General features: G+C 43.9%; 1 protein-coding gene across 4 annotated transcripts in view; it reads left to right on the top strand.

The window, feature by feature from the left end:
• RAD51C (RAD51 paralog C) overlaps positions 1–15705 on the top strand; it is a 169974-nt gene that overhangs the window by 50227 nt on the left and 104042 nt on the right. For 3 of the 4 annotated variants that reach the window (XM_077482231.1, XM_077482229.1, XM_077482228.1), the window contains exon 5: positions 2648–2779. The exons of the other annotated variant lie outside the window; for it this stretch is intronic. In XM_077482231.1, coding sequence (XP_077338357.1) covers positions 2648–2779 — 132 coding nt within the window. The remainder of the gene's footprint in view (positions 1–2647; positions 2780–15705) is intronic. 4 annotated transcript variants of the gene reach the window in all.

The raw sequence follows: 15705 nt of genomic DNA, 5'->3' as shown, positions 1-15705 counted from the left end.
AACTTTTTTAGGGCCAGTTCATACCATAGAAATCCAGAGATACGTTCCAGATGCTTTTCTGCATGAGTTTTTTTTATGCTGTCCAGTGCATTTTTGGTGTTTTCTATGCAGTCCAGTGCACCCCCCCCCCCCTTTTTTTTTTCTTAACCATAAATAAGGACTTGTGGAGTCCAGTGCGTTTGCGTTTTAAACCGTTCCAGTACAGTCCAGTGCAGGAAAAATGCAGGATGTTCTACTTTTTTTTTCTGTAACTACAAGCACTGGTGTGAATTATGCCTTTGAAAACGATATATAACCTACTTTCCATGCGTTTTTGGTACAGAAAAAAATGCACTGAAGACAAAAATCTGCAGAAAATCTGATAGTGTGTATGGGGCTTTAGAGTGTTGCTAGGTTTTACCTGTGGTGCATTGCTTCCTATACAATTTAACTATCACTATCAATTGACAAACATATTTTATAATAGGATAATCAATAGTGACCAGTAACATTCATGTCTTTTTCTCTGAGAAAATGAAGGAATCTAATTACTATTGGCAACTACTATAATGTGTTTCCCCTTTCATTATTGTTTATGGGCATCCAAAATCTATTTTTGCATGACTTGTGGATAGTCTTCTCAGTATTATATTTATCTCAATCTGAATATATGCTATTATAAGAGAGAGGTGATAACAATAGATAGTATGAGTCATTTGATTACCTTGCAATAATTTTGCTATAAACGATCACAGTTAGTAGAGAATTTGTAGATTATCTTCTGAAATATAACTCAGAGCCAACACTGTCATAAATTATTCTGAAGTTATTGTCAGAGGTCATTGCTCTTGCCCTCTGTAATTAATGCATGACAAAATATCAATGCTTTGTTGGGGGGGGGGGCACGCTTGTTTGAATAAAGTAAAGCCTTAACGTGATTGTAAACGATCATCTTGTAGAACAACCCATTCAGTTTAAAATAGAAATGAATGGCAAAGAATTTATGTATTGATATAAATAAAACTTTATAAATACCAATGGTGTGCTCTCCTGCTTAGTGTGGTCAGTTTTTAATGGAAAAACAGAGGTACTGGCAAGACAACCAGGGATTTCACACAAAGCAAGCAATATAAAGAGAACAGGTACAGCTGTCACATAACAGGAATATGAAATGTTGGGTTCACATATTCTTTAACCACTTCCAGCCCACCATATAGCAATATGACCTCGGGAAAGTGGTTCTGTTATCCTGACCGAACGTCATATAACGTTATCAGGATAATAAGCCGGGGGCACTCATCGCGGTGATCGTGCTGCAGCATTTCAGTCTGACACATCTGACGGAGGCTCTTTACCACCTGATCAGCTGTGTCCAATCACAGCTGATCATGATGTAAACAGGAAAAGCCTTACATCGGCTTTTCCTCACTTGCATCTGACAAACGTGAGTAGATTATCAGTGCAGCCCCACCCAGGACCACCAGGGATGCCCCCCATGGCCACAAGGGATGCCAATCAGTGCCCATCAGCAATGCCTGCCAGTGCCTCCATAGCAGTGATGCCTATGAATGCCCATCAATGTCGCTAATCAGTGCCCATCAGTGAAGGAGAAAACCTATTTACAAAATTGAATAACAAACGAAGAATAACTTTTTTTTTCAGTCCTTTTTTATTTGTTTAGCAAAAAATAAAAACCCCAGAGGTGATCAAATACCACCAAAAGAAAGCTCTATTTGTGGGAACAAAATTATAAACATTTTGTTTGGGTACAGTGCTTACTGCCCAATTGTAATTTAAACAGCTCTAAAAGCTGAAAATTGGCTTGGGCAGGAAGGGGCGCAAGTGCCTGGTATTGACATTTTTTTTTTGGTTTGTGGATTTTTTTTTTTGATTTTTTTTTTTAGCTATCACCAGTGGATCTTTGAAGTTTTTTTTTAGACAATTTTTTTGTTATAGTACAAATAATCATGAAGAGTAAACCTAAGGTCTAGGAGAGTTAAGAAAATTAATGTAATCATCAATTCCATTCAGAGCTAAGCTTTTGCCTTTGGTTGGTTAGAGAGGTGGTAAACTTATAGACATTAAAACTGAACTACACTCCTATATAAAGGAGAAGTAGGGCCACATTTCTTTCATAGTCTCCCACACGCATTAGTACTACCACACATTGGATAGAAAATAAAACCAATAACCAGCCAAAATGTGTGTGTGTGTGTGTGTGTGTATATATATATATATATATATATATATATATATATATATATATATATATATATATATATATATATATATATATATATATATATATATATATATATATTATATATATATATATATTTTATTTTTTTTTTTTTTTCAAACCATATTTTATTTGTTCTATAGGGTACTTCATTTAATATGTTGCTGTTTTTGCAGTTGACAGTGATGAAAGCCAGTAATTCCCCACAAACATCAACTTTTAGGTGTGGTTTAGCATGCTAGAATAATTTCTCTCTTTAAAAATGCAAAATATTCATTATATGTTAAAATGAAATGAAGCCAGAACTGTAACGTGGCTGTATTTGTGTTTATAAATTTTAATTACCTTGTTGACACTGTTATTTTTGTATATTATGGTGTTTTAAGAGATAGTATATGTTTTTATCTGATATTTTTTTTCCCCCTTTAGGTAAAACTTGTAGTTATTGACAGTCTTGCATATCCTTTTCGGCATGACCTTGAAGACCTCTCTTTACGGACACGTTTGCTAAACACTTTAGCTCAACAGTTGATCAGCATTGCTACTCATCGGAAATTAGCAGTAAGTGCATCTTTTTGAACTGGTACAGATTGATTAGCAACTATAATCAAATATAGGGGCAAAGGGCAAAACTTTTTTTTCTTCCTATTTTGAATAAAGTAAGAAGGGTTATAATCCCCATTAATTTATTTTTTATTTTTGTTGCCATCTGTTTTCTATTAGGGAGATTTCCCTAAACATCGTGTTCCATATCCAAAACAGAAAGTGACAGGAAATCAATCTGAAGGGTTGTAATTTCTGATTGTCACCAGAGTTACCAGAACTAGTGTCCCCATTGAGAGGTTTTCCTTCTATTCCTTTTCTGGGGACAACCCAAAATTTGGGATCTTCTTTTACTTTCAAAAAAAGAAATGGAGAATCTTTGTAAAGGGGGGTACAGACAGCAATAAAAAACTGACTTCTGTTCTAATCCCTCTCCACTATGTCTGAAGCGTTTAAAAAAAAAGTTTTTTCCTTTAGTTTTAGTTTTACTTTACGATGAGGTATGATAACCATGTGATCCTGGATATCAATGAAGTCTCCAGTATATAACGGCATACCAGAGCCTAGGTGCCCATAACCTACAGCATAGATACATACAGGATCCCATAACTTAGAACATAAGTACATACAAGTGCAAACATGTACAGTATCTCACAAAAGTGAGTACACCTTTCAATTTTTGTAAATATTTTATTATATCTTTTCATGTGACAACACTGAAGAAATTACACTTTGCTACAATGTAAAGTAGTGAGTGTACAGCTTGTATAACAGTATAAATTTGCTGTCCCCTCAAAATAACTCGACACACAGCCATTAATGTCTAAACCGCTGGCAACAAAAGTGAGTACACCCCTAAGTGAAAATGTCCGAATTGGGCCTGTTTAGCCATTTTCCCTCCCGGTGTCATGTGACTCATTAGTGTTGCAAGGTTTGAGTTGTGAATGGGGAGCAGGTGTGTTAAATTTGGTGTTATCGCTCTCACTCTCGAATACTGGTCACTGGAAGTTCAACAAGGCACCCCATGGCAAAGAACTCTCTGAGGATCTGAAAAAAATAATTCTTGCTCTACATAAAGATGGCCTAAGCTATAAGAAGATTGGCAAGAATATTTATTGGACTCATGTGCTATGGCATGTTATTGCCATCATCCCTAAAATAGTAAATACAATTGAACAAGCCTCAAATTTAATTGGGATTTTTAAGGCAATATAGAGAAAAATTATACTAAATATATATATAAAAAAAGTATACGTTTTATTACAAATACAGAAAAACATTACAACAAAAAAAATCCATAAAATAACATTGTTGTGCTGACATATGTGTATAGCATAAGACAATACCACATGCATAGATTTATGCGACAAAACAAGCGGCTATTTTTCCTATGCGTTTCGAAAAGTATGTATGAATAGTTTCTTCAGGGAAGCCACTTTCTGTAAACACATAACAAACAATAAATATGTCAAAAAATACATGTTTGTAAATGTATTTTTTGACATTTATTGTTTGTGTTTACAGAAAGTGGCTTCCCTGAAGAAGAAACTATTCATACATACTTTTCGAAACGCGTAGGTAAAATAGCCGCTTGTTTTGTCGCATAAATCAATGCATGTGGTATTGTCTTATGCTATACACATATGTCAGCACAACAATGTTATTTTATGGATTTTTTTTGTTGTATTGTTTTTCTGTATTTGTAATAAAACTTAGGCCCCTTTCACACTAACGTCCCGTTCAGGCCCGCCTGTCAGTTTTTCAGGCGGTCCTGAACGGGTGCTCCATAGAGCTCTATGGAGCGTCGGATGTCAGCGGTGACATGTCCGCTGACATCCGACCCGCTCCGATCCGAAAAAGTGTGACGGAGGAAAAAGCTATTTTTCCATCCGTCTGCGGATCGGATCGGGTGACGACGGGCACTGCGGTCCGTCGTCATCCCATCTCCCATAGGGGAGAGCGGCGCTGTGACAGATCCGTCCCTGCGCAGTGTGCAGAGACGGACCGGTCATCTCCCTGCTCAGCGGGGATCGGCGGAGTGATCCCCGCTGAGCTAACGGATATCCACGGGGCGGATCAGAACTGATCCGCCCCGTGTGAAAGGACCCTTATACTTTTTTTATATATATATATTTAGTATAATTTTTCTCTATATTGCCTTAAAAATCCCCATTAAATTTGAGGTTTGATCTATTGTATAAGAAGATTGGCATGGCCCTGAAGCTGAGCTGCAGCACGGTGGCCATGACCATACAGCAGTTTAACAGGACAGGTTCCACTCAGAACAGACATCGCCATGGTCAACCAAAGAAGTTGAGTGCATGTGCTCGGCGTCATATCCAGAGGTTGTCTTTGGGAAGTAGACATATGAGTGCTGCCAGCATTGCTGCAGAGGTTGAAGGGGTGGGGGGTCAGCCTGTCAGTGTTTAGACCATACTCCGCAACACAGCATCAAATTGGTCTGCATGGCTGTCATCCCAGAAGGAAGCCTCTTCTAAAGATGATGCACAAGAAAGCACGCAAACAGTTTGCTGAAGACAAGCAGACTAAGGACATGGATTATGTCCTATGGTCTGATGAGAGTTGAGACCAAGATAAATGTATTTGGTTCAGATGGTGTCAAGTGTCTGTGATGCAACCAGGTAAGGAGTACAGGGACAAGTGTGTCTTGCCTACAGTCAAGCATGGTTTTGGGATAGTCATGGTCTGGGGCTGCATGAGGGATGCCAGCGCTGGAGAACTACCGTTCATTGAGGGAACCATGATTACCTATATGTACTGTGACATACTGAAGCAGGGCATGATCCCCTCCCTTCGTGGTCTGGGGCTGCATGAGTTCTCCCGCCACTGGGGAAGTACAGTTCATTGAGGGAACCATGAATGCCAACATGTACTGTGACATACGGAAGCAGAGCATGATCCCCTCCCTTCGGAGACTGGGCTGCATAGCAGTGTTCCAACATAACGACCCCAAACACGCCTCCAAGATGACCACTGCCTTGCTGAAGGTAAAGGTGATGGACTGGCCAAACATGTCTCCAGACCTAAACCCTATTGAGCATCTGTGGTGCATCTTCAAACGGAAGGTGGAGAAGCGCAAGATCTCTAACATCCACCAGCTCCGAGATGTCATCATGGAGGAGTGGAAGAGGACTCCAGTGGCAACCTTTGAGGTTCTGTTGAACTCAAGTCCCAAGAGGGTTAAGGAAGTGCTGGAAAATAATGGTGGCCACACAAAATATTGACACTTTGGGCCCAATTTGGATATATTCACTTAGGGGTGTACTCACGTTTGTTGCCAGCGGTTTAGACATTAACCACTTGACAACTGGGCACTTAAACCCCCCTCGTGACCAGACCAATTTTCAGCTTTCAGTGCTCTCCCACTTTGAATGACAATTACTCAGTCATGCAATGCTTTACCCAAATGAATTGTTCGTCCTTTTTTTTCACACAAATAGAGCTTTCTTTTGGTGGTATTTGATCACCTCTGTTTTTTTTATTTCTTGCAATATAAATGAAAAAAGACTGAATTTTTTTAAAAAAAAGCATTTTTCTTAGTTTCTGTGATAACATTTTGCAAATTATTAATTTTTCTTCATAAATTTTGGCCACAATTTATACTGCTACATATCTTTGGTAATAATAACCCAAATTAGTGGATATTATTTGGTCCGTGTGAAAGTTAGAGAGTCTACAAGTTGTGGTGCAAATCATAAAAAATGTATCACACCTGAAGTACTGGTGGCCTATCTCATTTCTTGCAACCCAAACAAGCTAGGAATGTACAAATACCCCACAAATGACCCCTTTTTTGAAAGTAGACACTCAAAGGTATTTAGTAAGATGCGTGGTGAGGCGTTTGATGTTTTCATTTTTTTCCCACAATTCTTTGCAAAATGTTTTTTTTTCCCACAAAATTGTCATTGTAATAGGTTATTTCTCTCACATGGCATGTGTATACCACAAATGACACCCCAAAATACATTCTGCTATTCCTCCTAAGTATGGTGATACCACATGTGTGGGACTTTTTCACAGCCTGGCCACATAGAGAGGCCCAATATGCAGGGAGCACCATCAGGTGTTCTAGGAGCATAAATGACACATCTAACTTGTTTTGAAGGCCCTGGAGCACCAGGACAATGGAAACGCCCAGAAAATGACCCCATTTTGGAAAGCTAACACCACCACGTATAATCTGTGAGGCATTGAATGGTTCATATTTTCCAGAAGTTTTTGGAAAATGTTGAAAAAAATGAAAACGCTTTTTTTTTTTTTTACACAAAGTTGTCCATTTTGTAAGATATTTCCAACACATAGCTTGTACATAGCAAAAATTACACCCCAAAATACATTCTGCTACTCCTCCGTAGTATGGAGATACCACATGTGTGAGACTTTTACACAGCCTGGCCACAAACAAGGAACACCGTCAGGTGTTCTAGAGACACATAGCATGCACATACCAATAATTACACCCCAAAAAACATTCTGCTGAGCAAAGGGTAAAAAAAAGAATACCTGTGGTTTTAGTAGCACAGTTGTCCACAGGAGGATAGCACTGGTCCAGGCAGCAGGCAGGGACTTGGTCAGCAAAAGCAAACGTAATTGTCCTAGCAACAGGCAGGAACACTTTCCATAGTCGGTTCAGGTAGGGATACAGTCCAGGGTCAGTGCAGGCAGAGATTGTCAGCAGTGGCAAAATATTGATCCTGGTAGTAGGCAGGAACCTGGTCCATCCATGTGGTGTGGTCAGTTCATGCGACAGGCAGAGGCATGATGGCATAGGTCTTACAGGCAGCAGGCAAAAGTAGGGCCTTGTTCAGGACAGAATGGGGATGGGGCAGAGGCTTCTCCCACCCAAATCTCTTTGAAGCCTCTGAGTCTCCAGACCCTAATCTACGAAAGAGAAAACAAAAAAAATGTTTTCTCACATCGTCTTCCAGGACAGCCTCTGAGATATAGGGCTCCTCCCTCCGGGACAGGAAACCCGTCAACCCAATCAAATAAAAGGGTGGTCCTCCAGGCCCTCCTCAGTTTTTTGTGTTTCCTGCCGGATGGGAAGGAGCACTTCGGAACTAGTAGGGGAGCTCCTTTTTTTCAGGGGATGTCCTGGGGGGAGAACCTGGTGGACCTGGCCCATAGCACCCTTCGGCCCTTTCAGAGGGAGGATAGGGTAGCTATCAGTCCCCGCTGCCATGAAACGTTCGGAGAGAACGGGACCCTGATGTGCATCAATCTCCCCCACTACCTCGCTAACCGCTCGTACCTGGTCGGTCTGATGGCGGGCGAGAGACGTTCGCATCCACTGGCTGGCGTTCGGGTACTGCAGGCGGTGCAGTCGTAAGGAACGAACGACGTGAGGGGGCGGAGTTTTTTTTTCCAGCGTTCGGAAGTGTGAGAGACGCCCTTTCGTCAGATTTGCGTCCTTTAGGGGGAGCTGCGGGACCTGTTCCAGTCCTCTGGGCGTGGCGGTTTGGCTACAGGGCTGTCTGGAGCTGTGCAAGGACTGGGGGAGACCCTGATGTGCATCAATCTCCCCCACTACCTCGCTAACCGCTCAGAGGCTTCAAAGAGATTTGGGTGGGAGAAGCCTCTGCCCCATCCCCATTCTGTCCTGAACAAGGCCCTACTTTTGCCTGCTGCCTGTAAGACCTATGCCATCATGCCTCTGCCTGTCGCATGAACTGACCACACCACATGGATGGACCAGGTTCCTGCCTACTACCAGGATCAATATTTTGCCACTGCTGACAATCTCTGCCTGCACTGACCCTGGACTGTATCCCTACCTGAACCGACTATGGAAAGTGTTCCTGCCTGTTGCTAGGCGAAGGAAGAGTCCGCTAGATCGTCCAGATACAAGTTATCTTTGGACGACGTGGGTGACCTCCTTAAGGCCATATATGACACGCTGGAGATCAGGGAAGAACAGGTCCAACTTTCAAAGCACGACATCATGTATTAAGGGTCGAGTGTACTGAAAGACAGGGTATTCCCCGTTCATAAATCGCTGATTGAGGCGATTCTGCTGGAGTGGGAACAACCGGAAAAAATTCAGTTTTTTTTCAGGCAGCCTTAAAAGGAGGTTCCCCTTTGAGACGGGTGCGGTGCATCCCTGGAACAAGGTTCCCAAGTTCGATGGCCCCTTGGCTAAAGTCTCTAAAAAGACGGATTTGGCCTTTGATGATATGGGTTCACTCAGGGACCCCATGGATAAGAGGGGAGACGTGCTGCTTAAGAGGGCCTGGGATGCCTCTTCGATTGCGCTTAAACCAGCCTTAGCAGCTACCTGTGTGGCCAGAAACTTAGAGTGTTGGCTTACACAGTTGTAGTCACATATCTCAGCGAGCACTTCCAGGCAACAACTGTTGAAGTCCTTTCCGCTACTGTTCAAGGCAGTGGGGTTTTTGGCTGGCGCCTTCGCGGAGTCAGTCAAGTTACCCGCTAGATCTGCCGCGTTGGTGAACGCAGCCAGAAGGGCCATTTGGCTTAAGACCTGGACAGGGGACGCAGCTTTGAAATTGAAACTGTGCGGATTACCTTTTTCAGGGGACCACTTGTTCGGGCCGGGCCTGCAAGAGGCGTTAGAGCGCACGCAGGATAGGATGAAAGCTTTCCCAGAGAAGAAAAAGAAGGCTGAAGGAAAGCGTTTTTTTTTTTCGAGGCTCTAGGCAGCAGAACCTGCAGTAAAGGGAGGTTCCCCCCAAAAAACATTGGTCGGGTCACAAGGGGAGGGGCAGAGGAGGAATCTTATTCAATCCTCCTCAACCCTCCCCTAAAACCCAGTGACTCCTGTGTCCCAGTGGGGGGAAGGCTGGGGAAGTTCCTTCCACAATGGGACACTTCAACCGAAAGTCCTTTCATACGAGATGTAATAAGGAATAGCTACAGGTTGGAGTTTGGTTCAGTTCCCCTCCCAAATTTTCAGGTAACCAGGTTACCAAGGGACCAAAAGAAGGCAAAGGCTCTGGGTCTTCTTCTGGGAGACCTGATAGACCAAGAAGTACTGGTGCAGGTGCCTCTGGAGGAACGAAGCTTGTGGGTTTACTCCCACGTGTTCGTGGTAAAGAAAACTTGGGGAAAATTCAGGAGGATCCTGAATCTCCGCCCCTTGAACAGGTTCATAAAATACAAGCGGTTCCGGATGGAGTCAATCTTCTCAGTAACCAAGTTTCTGTTTCGGGGTTGTCACATGGCCACCAAGGACCTCAGGGATGCATATTTGCATATCCCGATTCATCCGGAGTCCCAGAAGTTTCTCAGGCTAGCAGTGCAGACGAACACGGGAGTGGTACACCTCCAGTTTCGAGCTCTTCCTTTCGGGCTCTCCGCTTCACCAAGGATCTTTACAAAGGTACTGGCAGAGGCGCTGGCCCCGTTAAGGCTCAGGGCTATAACAGTGATTCCATATCTGGACGATCTACTGTTTATAGCTCAGTCGGCCCAACAGCTGCAGAAAGACGTGCAGGAGGCTTCGGTTTTCCTGCGTTCACTGGGGTGGCTGATCAACCAGGAAAAATCCCAGTTGACCCCCTCACAGGAAGTCCTGTATTTAGGGTACAGGATCTCTTCGGTGGAGATGAGGGTGTTTCTTCCAGCGGAGAAGATCAACAAGCTAGAGCAGGCGGTAGCCCAGCTTCAATCAGGTCGGGAAGCCCAGTTTAGAGAGGTCATGAGAGTCCTTGGATTGATGACATCATGTTTTCCAGTGGTGGCCTGGGCAAGGCATCATCAGCGCCCGTTGCAGAGACTTATGCTCCGTTATTGGGACAGCAGGGAGCAGAGCCTGGATCAGGTTATGCCCCTATCATCTGCCGTCAGGAGGTCTCTGTGGTGGTGGCGGGCCCAGGTCGACCTGGACAAGGGTCTTCCCTGGTCCCCACAGGCCACAGTGGTGGTCACGACCGATGCCAGTGCGTTGGGTTGGGGTGCCCACCTAGAGGGAATCTTAGCCCAAGTAACCTGGTCAAAAGTAGAGGCAGGTCGTTCCTCAAACCAGAAGGAGCTTCTGGCAGTTTGGAATGCTATAGAAACCTTCCAGTCCCAGTTACAAGGCAGGGATCTGCAGGTTTGGTCAGACAATGGGGCAGCAGTAGCTTATCTGAACAAGCAGGGGGGAACCAGAAGCCCCGCGCTGTAGGTTATTGCAGACTGAATTTTCTGCTGGGCCGAGAGGAACTTGTCCATGATATCAGCGACTCATCTGAAGGGAGCTCAGAATTCGCTGGCCAATTTTCTCAGTCGGGAGAAGGTAGGCCAGGACGAGTGGTCCCTCAACAGGGAAGTGTTCGAGGAGATTTTGTCATGCTGGGGAAGGCCAGAAATAGACCTATTTGCAACAGGAAGGTGACACAGTTTTTTTCCATTCACCCACAGGATCGGGCCAAGGGGATAGACGCCCTTGCCAATCCGTGGCAATTCGGCATGTGTTATGCCTTCCCTCCGGTAAGGATGGTGGCGGAGGTTCTGTAGAAGTTCCGGTTGGAAGCTACGGACCTCATTTTAGTGGCTCCTTTTTGGCCAAGGAGACCCTGATTTGCCAGTATAAAGAAGTTGGCTGTTCATCCTCCGCTGTTACTTACTGTCAGGGAGGATTTGCTTTCCCAGGGGCCCATTCTACATCCTCAAATAGAGAGACTCAATCTTGCGGCCTGGTATCTGAGGAACAGATCTTAAGATCACAAGGTTTCTCAGAGAGAGTGGTTAGGACCTTGGTAGAATGCCATAAACCAGTAACTAGAGCGATTTACGCCAAGATAGGGAAAAGGTTTAACTCATGGTTGCGAGAACAGGGAGTTGGACATTCCGGAGTCCCGGCAGTCCTAGATTTTCTGCAAGCAGGGGTATAGCTTTCTATCAGCATCCTAAAGGTACAGGTGGCAGCCTTAAGTGTTTTTCTTCAGTCCTCTCTTCAGCAGAATCCTTTTGTGCAGAACTTCTTCAAAGCTCTGGCTAGATCCAGGCCTGTGAAGATGAAGACCTGTCCTACTTGGGATTTGTCCTTGGTCCTTAGGTCTTTGACCCGAGATCCCTTCGAACCTTTAGAGAAGGCATCCCTTAAGATAGTTCTGAAGACAGTTTTTTTGATAGCGATCACCTCAGCCAGAAGGGTGAGTGATCTGCAAGCACTCTCGGTCAGGGAGCCATTTTTGTTAATTTTAGAGGACAGGGTAGTGCTTAAGACTGACCCTAGTTTTCTCCCTAAGGTTGTGTCCACTTTTCATAGGACACAGGACATTATTTTGCCAATATCAATATAGGAAAAGTGCATTTTGGGACTTTAAATGAGGCCAGCATCAAAGGGACGCCAGCCTCCATCCCTGTCAGTAGTTTATAAGGAGAGGAGAGAGATGGGACTTTGAGTGAAGCACACAGCAGTAAATGGATTGGTCAAGTGACTAAGAAAATTTAATTTATTTATATTTCACAAATCATACATTGTTTGCAAGTATTTTGGGCAACAGGCCTCTAAAAAATACTTGGGGCAACATGCCTCGTACAGTATAAATCACAGTTCAATAAATAAATAAACATGTATTGAGTAGTTTTGAGACCTTAGCTAGTAAATAAATTAACCAAAAATTCAGATTATATAAAAACTCGATATTCCATGATTGCAATAAAAAGAAGGTAATAATTCAAGGCTCTACGCGTTTCACGGCACTATAGCCTCTCATCAGGAGCAGGGACCATGGAATAGATCTAAAAAAGAAAAATAGCAAAAAATAATAAAAGGAGAAATAATTAAAAAAAAAGAGCTAAAAATGGGTGTTGGCCCATATGAAAAAAAAAAAATGTGCATCCAACTTACATTTGCATCCGCACATTATTTTGCCAATGTTTTTTTCAGCCTCAGGCGGAGATGAGGTGGGATCTTTGAGTTTGTTAGATGTCAGAAGAAACCTCTTAATTTTTTTGGAAGCCACTAGGGACTTCAGGAAGTCAGACTCACTTTTTGTTAATTTTTCGGGCGCCCGCAAGGGCTGAAAGGCGTCCAAATCGTCTGTTGCCAGGTGGATAAGAATGGCGATAGTTAAAGCCTATGAATTGGAGGCGAAGCAGGCTCCCGTAGTTAAGGCACACTCTACCAGGGCGGTTTCCGTGTCATGGGCAGAGAGGGCTGGAGCCTCTCCGGAGGAGATCTGCAAGGCAGCAACTTGGTCCAGCTACTCTACATTTGCAAGACATTACAGTCTGGATTTATTGTCTGATAAGGAACAGACTTTTGGACGAAAGGTCCTCCATGCAGTGGTCCCGCCCTAACAAGGTGAGCTCCTTGCTTATCATCTCAGAGACTGTCCTGGAAGACGATATGAGAAAACCAGAGTTAGACTTACCGGTAACTCTTTTTCTAGGAGTCTTCCAGGACAGCCTGGTTTCCCACCCAAAGTTGTTTAAGTTGGACTAGTGGTGAGGATGTGTACTAATGTGGTTATTAGTGTGTTATGTCTTTCAGAGCCTTCCGGTGGTCCTTGGAGTAAAACAGAGGCGGGCCTGGAGGACCACCCTTTTATTTGATTGGGTTGACGTGTTTCCTGTCCCGGAGGGAGGAGCCCTATATCTCAGAGGTTGTCCTGGAAGACTCCTAGAAAAAGCGTTACTGGTAAGTCTAACTCCGGTTTTCTTCATCCAGAGCAACATTTCTGGGGCCCCTCACAAATGTGAGACCCCTGTGTTATGAATCCCACTAGTCCAGTGGCAGGGTACAAGATCAGTCCAAGAGGCAAGCAAAAAGGATGATAAAACATTCCAGGGTCAGTTCCAGATCAGGCAGAGGTATGTACAGAATCGGTAAGCAGAAGTGTGGTCGAATAACAAGCCAGGGTCAGTTTCAGATCAGGCAGAAGTATGAACATAATCGGTAGGCAGAAGCGTGGTCGAAAAAAAAAAGCCAGGGTCAGTTCCAGATCAGGCAGAGGTATAAACAGAATTGATAGGCAGAAGCGTGGTCAAATAACATGCCAGGGTCAGTTACAGAGCAAGTAGAGGCATAAGGGTTGTGAAGGTAAATGGCAGGAAGTGAGGGTTATGTTTAACATACTTCACTAATAATGTAGTGAAGTATGGTAACGGCGGAAACAGCCAACTATGCAGAGGCCTGGTTTGGAAGGACATTGGGGACAATAAAAAGTGATGCCTCTTCTCACTCCTCCTTTGGTGCACACCTGGCATTTTTTCTGCCGTTTTTGGCCTGTTGGTCTGGGAGGGATTTTTTCGGGAAAGTGTCGTTTGGAGAGTCTAGTAATCACATCAGATCGAATGGTTTCTGGTGGGCCGTTTGGGAATGCAAGGACAGTGGTGATTTCCTCTTGGTAGGCAAGGAAGGATTTGGGTCTTTCAGTGGATTTGTGATAAATAACGTAGCTGTTGTATATGGCCAAATCAAATAAATAAATGGAAACTTTTTTATACCACTGGTATGTTCGTCTTGTGGCAAGGTAGGGTTCGAGCATCTGGTCGTTGAAGTCGACACCCCCCATGAACATATTGTATTCGTGGATACATGTTGGCTTTTGAACTCAGCCATCCCTCCTGTTGATCTCCACGAAGGTATTATTGAGGATCGATGAAAGAACGTACACATCCCTTCTGTCCCTCCACTTCACAGCCAGAATTTCCTCATTCTGTAAGCTCGCCGTCTCCCCTCTTCTTAGCGTCTTGTTGATGAGGCTTTGAGGAAAGCCCTTCCGGTTAGTCCTTATGGTGCCATTTGCTGTAGTGTTCTTTCTGTGAAGGTTGCGGAACAGGGGTAAACTTGTATAAAAGTTGTCCACATACAGATGGTAGCATTTCTCCAGGAGTGGATTTATGAGTTCCCAAACGACTTTCCCACTCGATCCAATGTATTCTGGGCAATTGGGCGGATGTAGCTGGGTTTCCTTCCCTTCGTATACCATGAAGGAATAGGTATACCTTGTAGCGCGGTCGCACAATTTGTACATCTTCACCCCATAGCGGGCCCTTTTGGAGGGAATAAATTGTTTTATGCCCAGCCTGCCAGTAAATTTGACAAGGGACTCATCCACGTAAATGTGTTGGTCTGGGGTAAACAACTGGGGGAAGATATCAGAAAAATAGTTGAGTAGTGGCCGAATTTTATAAAGCTTGTCAAAATTTGGGTAATTTCGGGGAGGGCACTGGGTATTATCATAGTAGTGTAGGAATCTCATAATCATGAGATATCTGGTCCTGGGCATTACTGAGGAAAAGATGGGCATGTGGTCGATGGGGAGGGTAGACCAATACGAACGTAAAACATTTTTTTTGCTTAGTCCCATACAGAATGTGAGGCCCAAAAAAATGTTAAACTCCTCCAATGTTGGGGCTCTTCACTCGTAGGGACAAGCATAATAGGACGCTGGGTTGCTTGCTATAAATTGTTGGGCATATAGGTTGCACTGGACCACAACTGATGCAAGCATGTCCTCAGTAAAAATAAGATTAAAAAAAATCGATTGGTGAAAAATTTTCTGTGTCCAACTGGACTCCTGGCTGGGCAGTGAAAGGGGGAATGATAGCTTCTCCTGAATTGGGAGGAAGCCATAAGCGGTTCTGAAGGGAATAGGGAAGGCTGGCATGGGACCTAACCCTTTGGGACTGAGCTGACACCCCGCTGGTACATGGCCTTTGCTGAGGTACTGCGGTGCTGGTGGATGGCATTGAGGTGCTGGTGGATGGCACTGCCTCCTCACCAGTATGCCTTTGTCTGGCGGGCGGACTCTCATCTTCCTCCACTGAGGCTGTCTGTGTTCCACTGGTTAGGATAGGCTCGTAGTCCACGTCAGACTCACAACCTGAAAATGAGGAATCCGAAGTGGAGAGCTCCCATTGCTCTCGTCAGCCACAAGAATATTGTATGCCTCCTCGGCTGAAAATAATCTTTGTGACATTTTCACAAATGGCACTGATCTGACAGGTGACACTGGCAGGTGACACTG

Source organism: Lithobates pipiens, unplaced genomic scaffold, assembly GCF_037356315.1.
Source record: "Lithobates pipiens isolate NorthernLeopardFrog02 unplaced genomic scaffold, aLitPip1_a1.2 Scaffold_16, whole genome shotgun sequence".
NCBI lineage: Eukaryota > Metazoa > Chordata > Amphibia > Anura > Ranidae > Lithobates > Lithobates pipiens.
The sequence above is the reverse complement of the archived record's forward strand: the minus strand, read 5'-3'. Positions and strand labels throughout refer to the sequence as shown.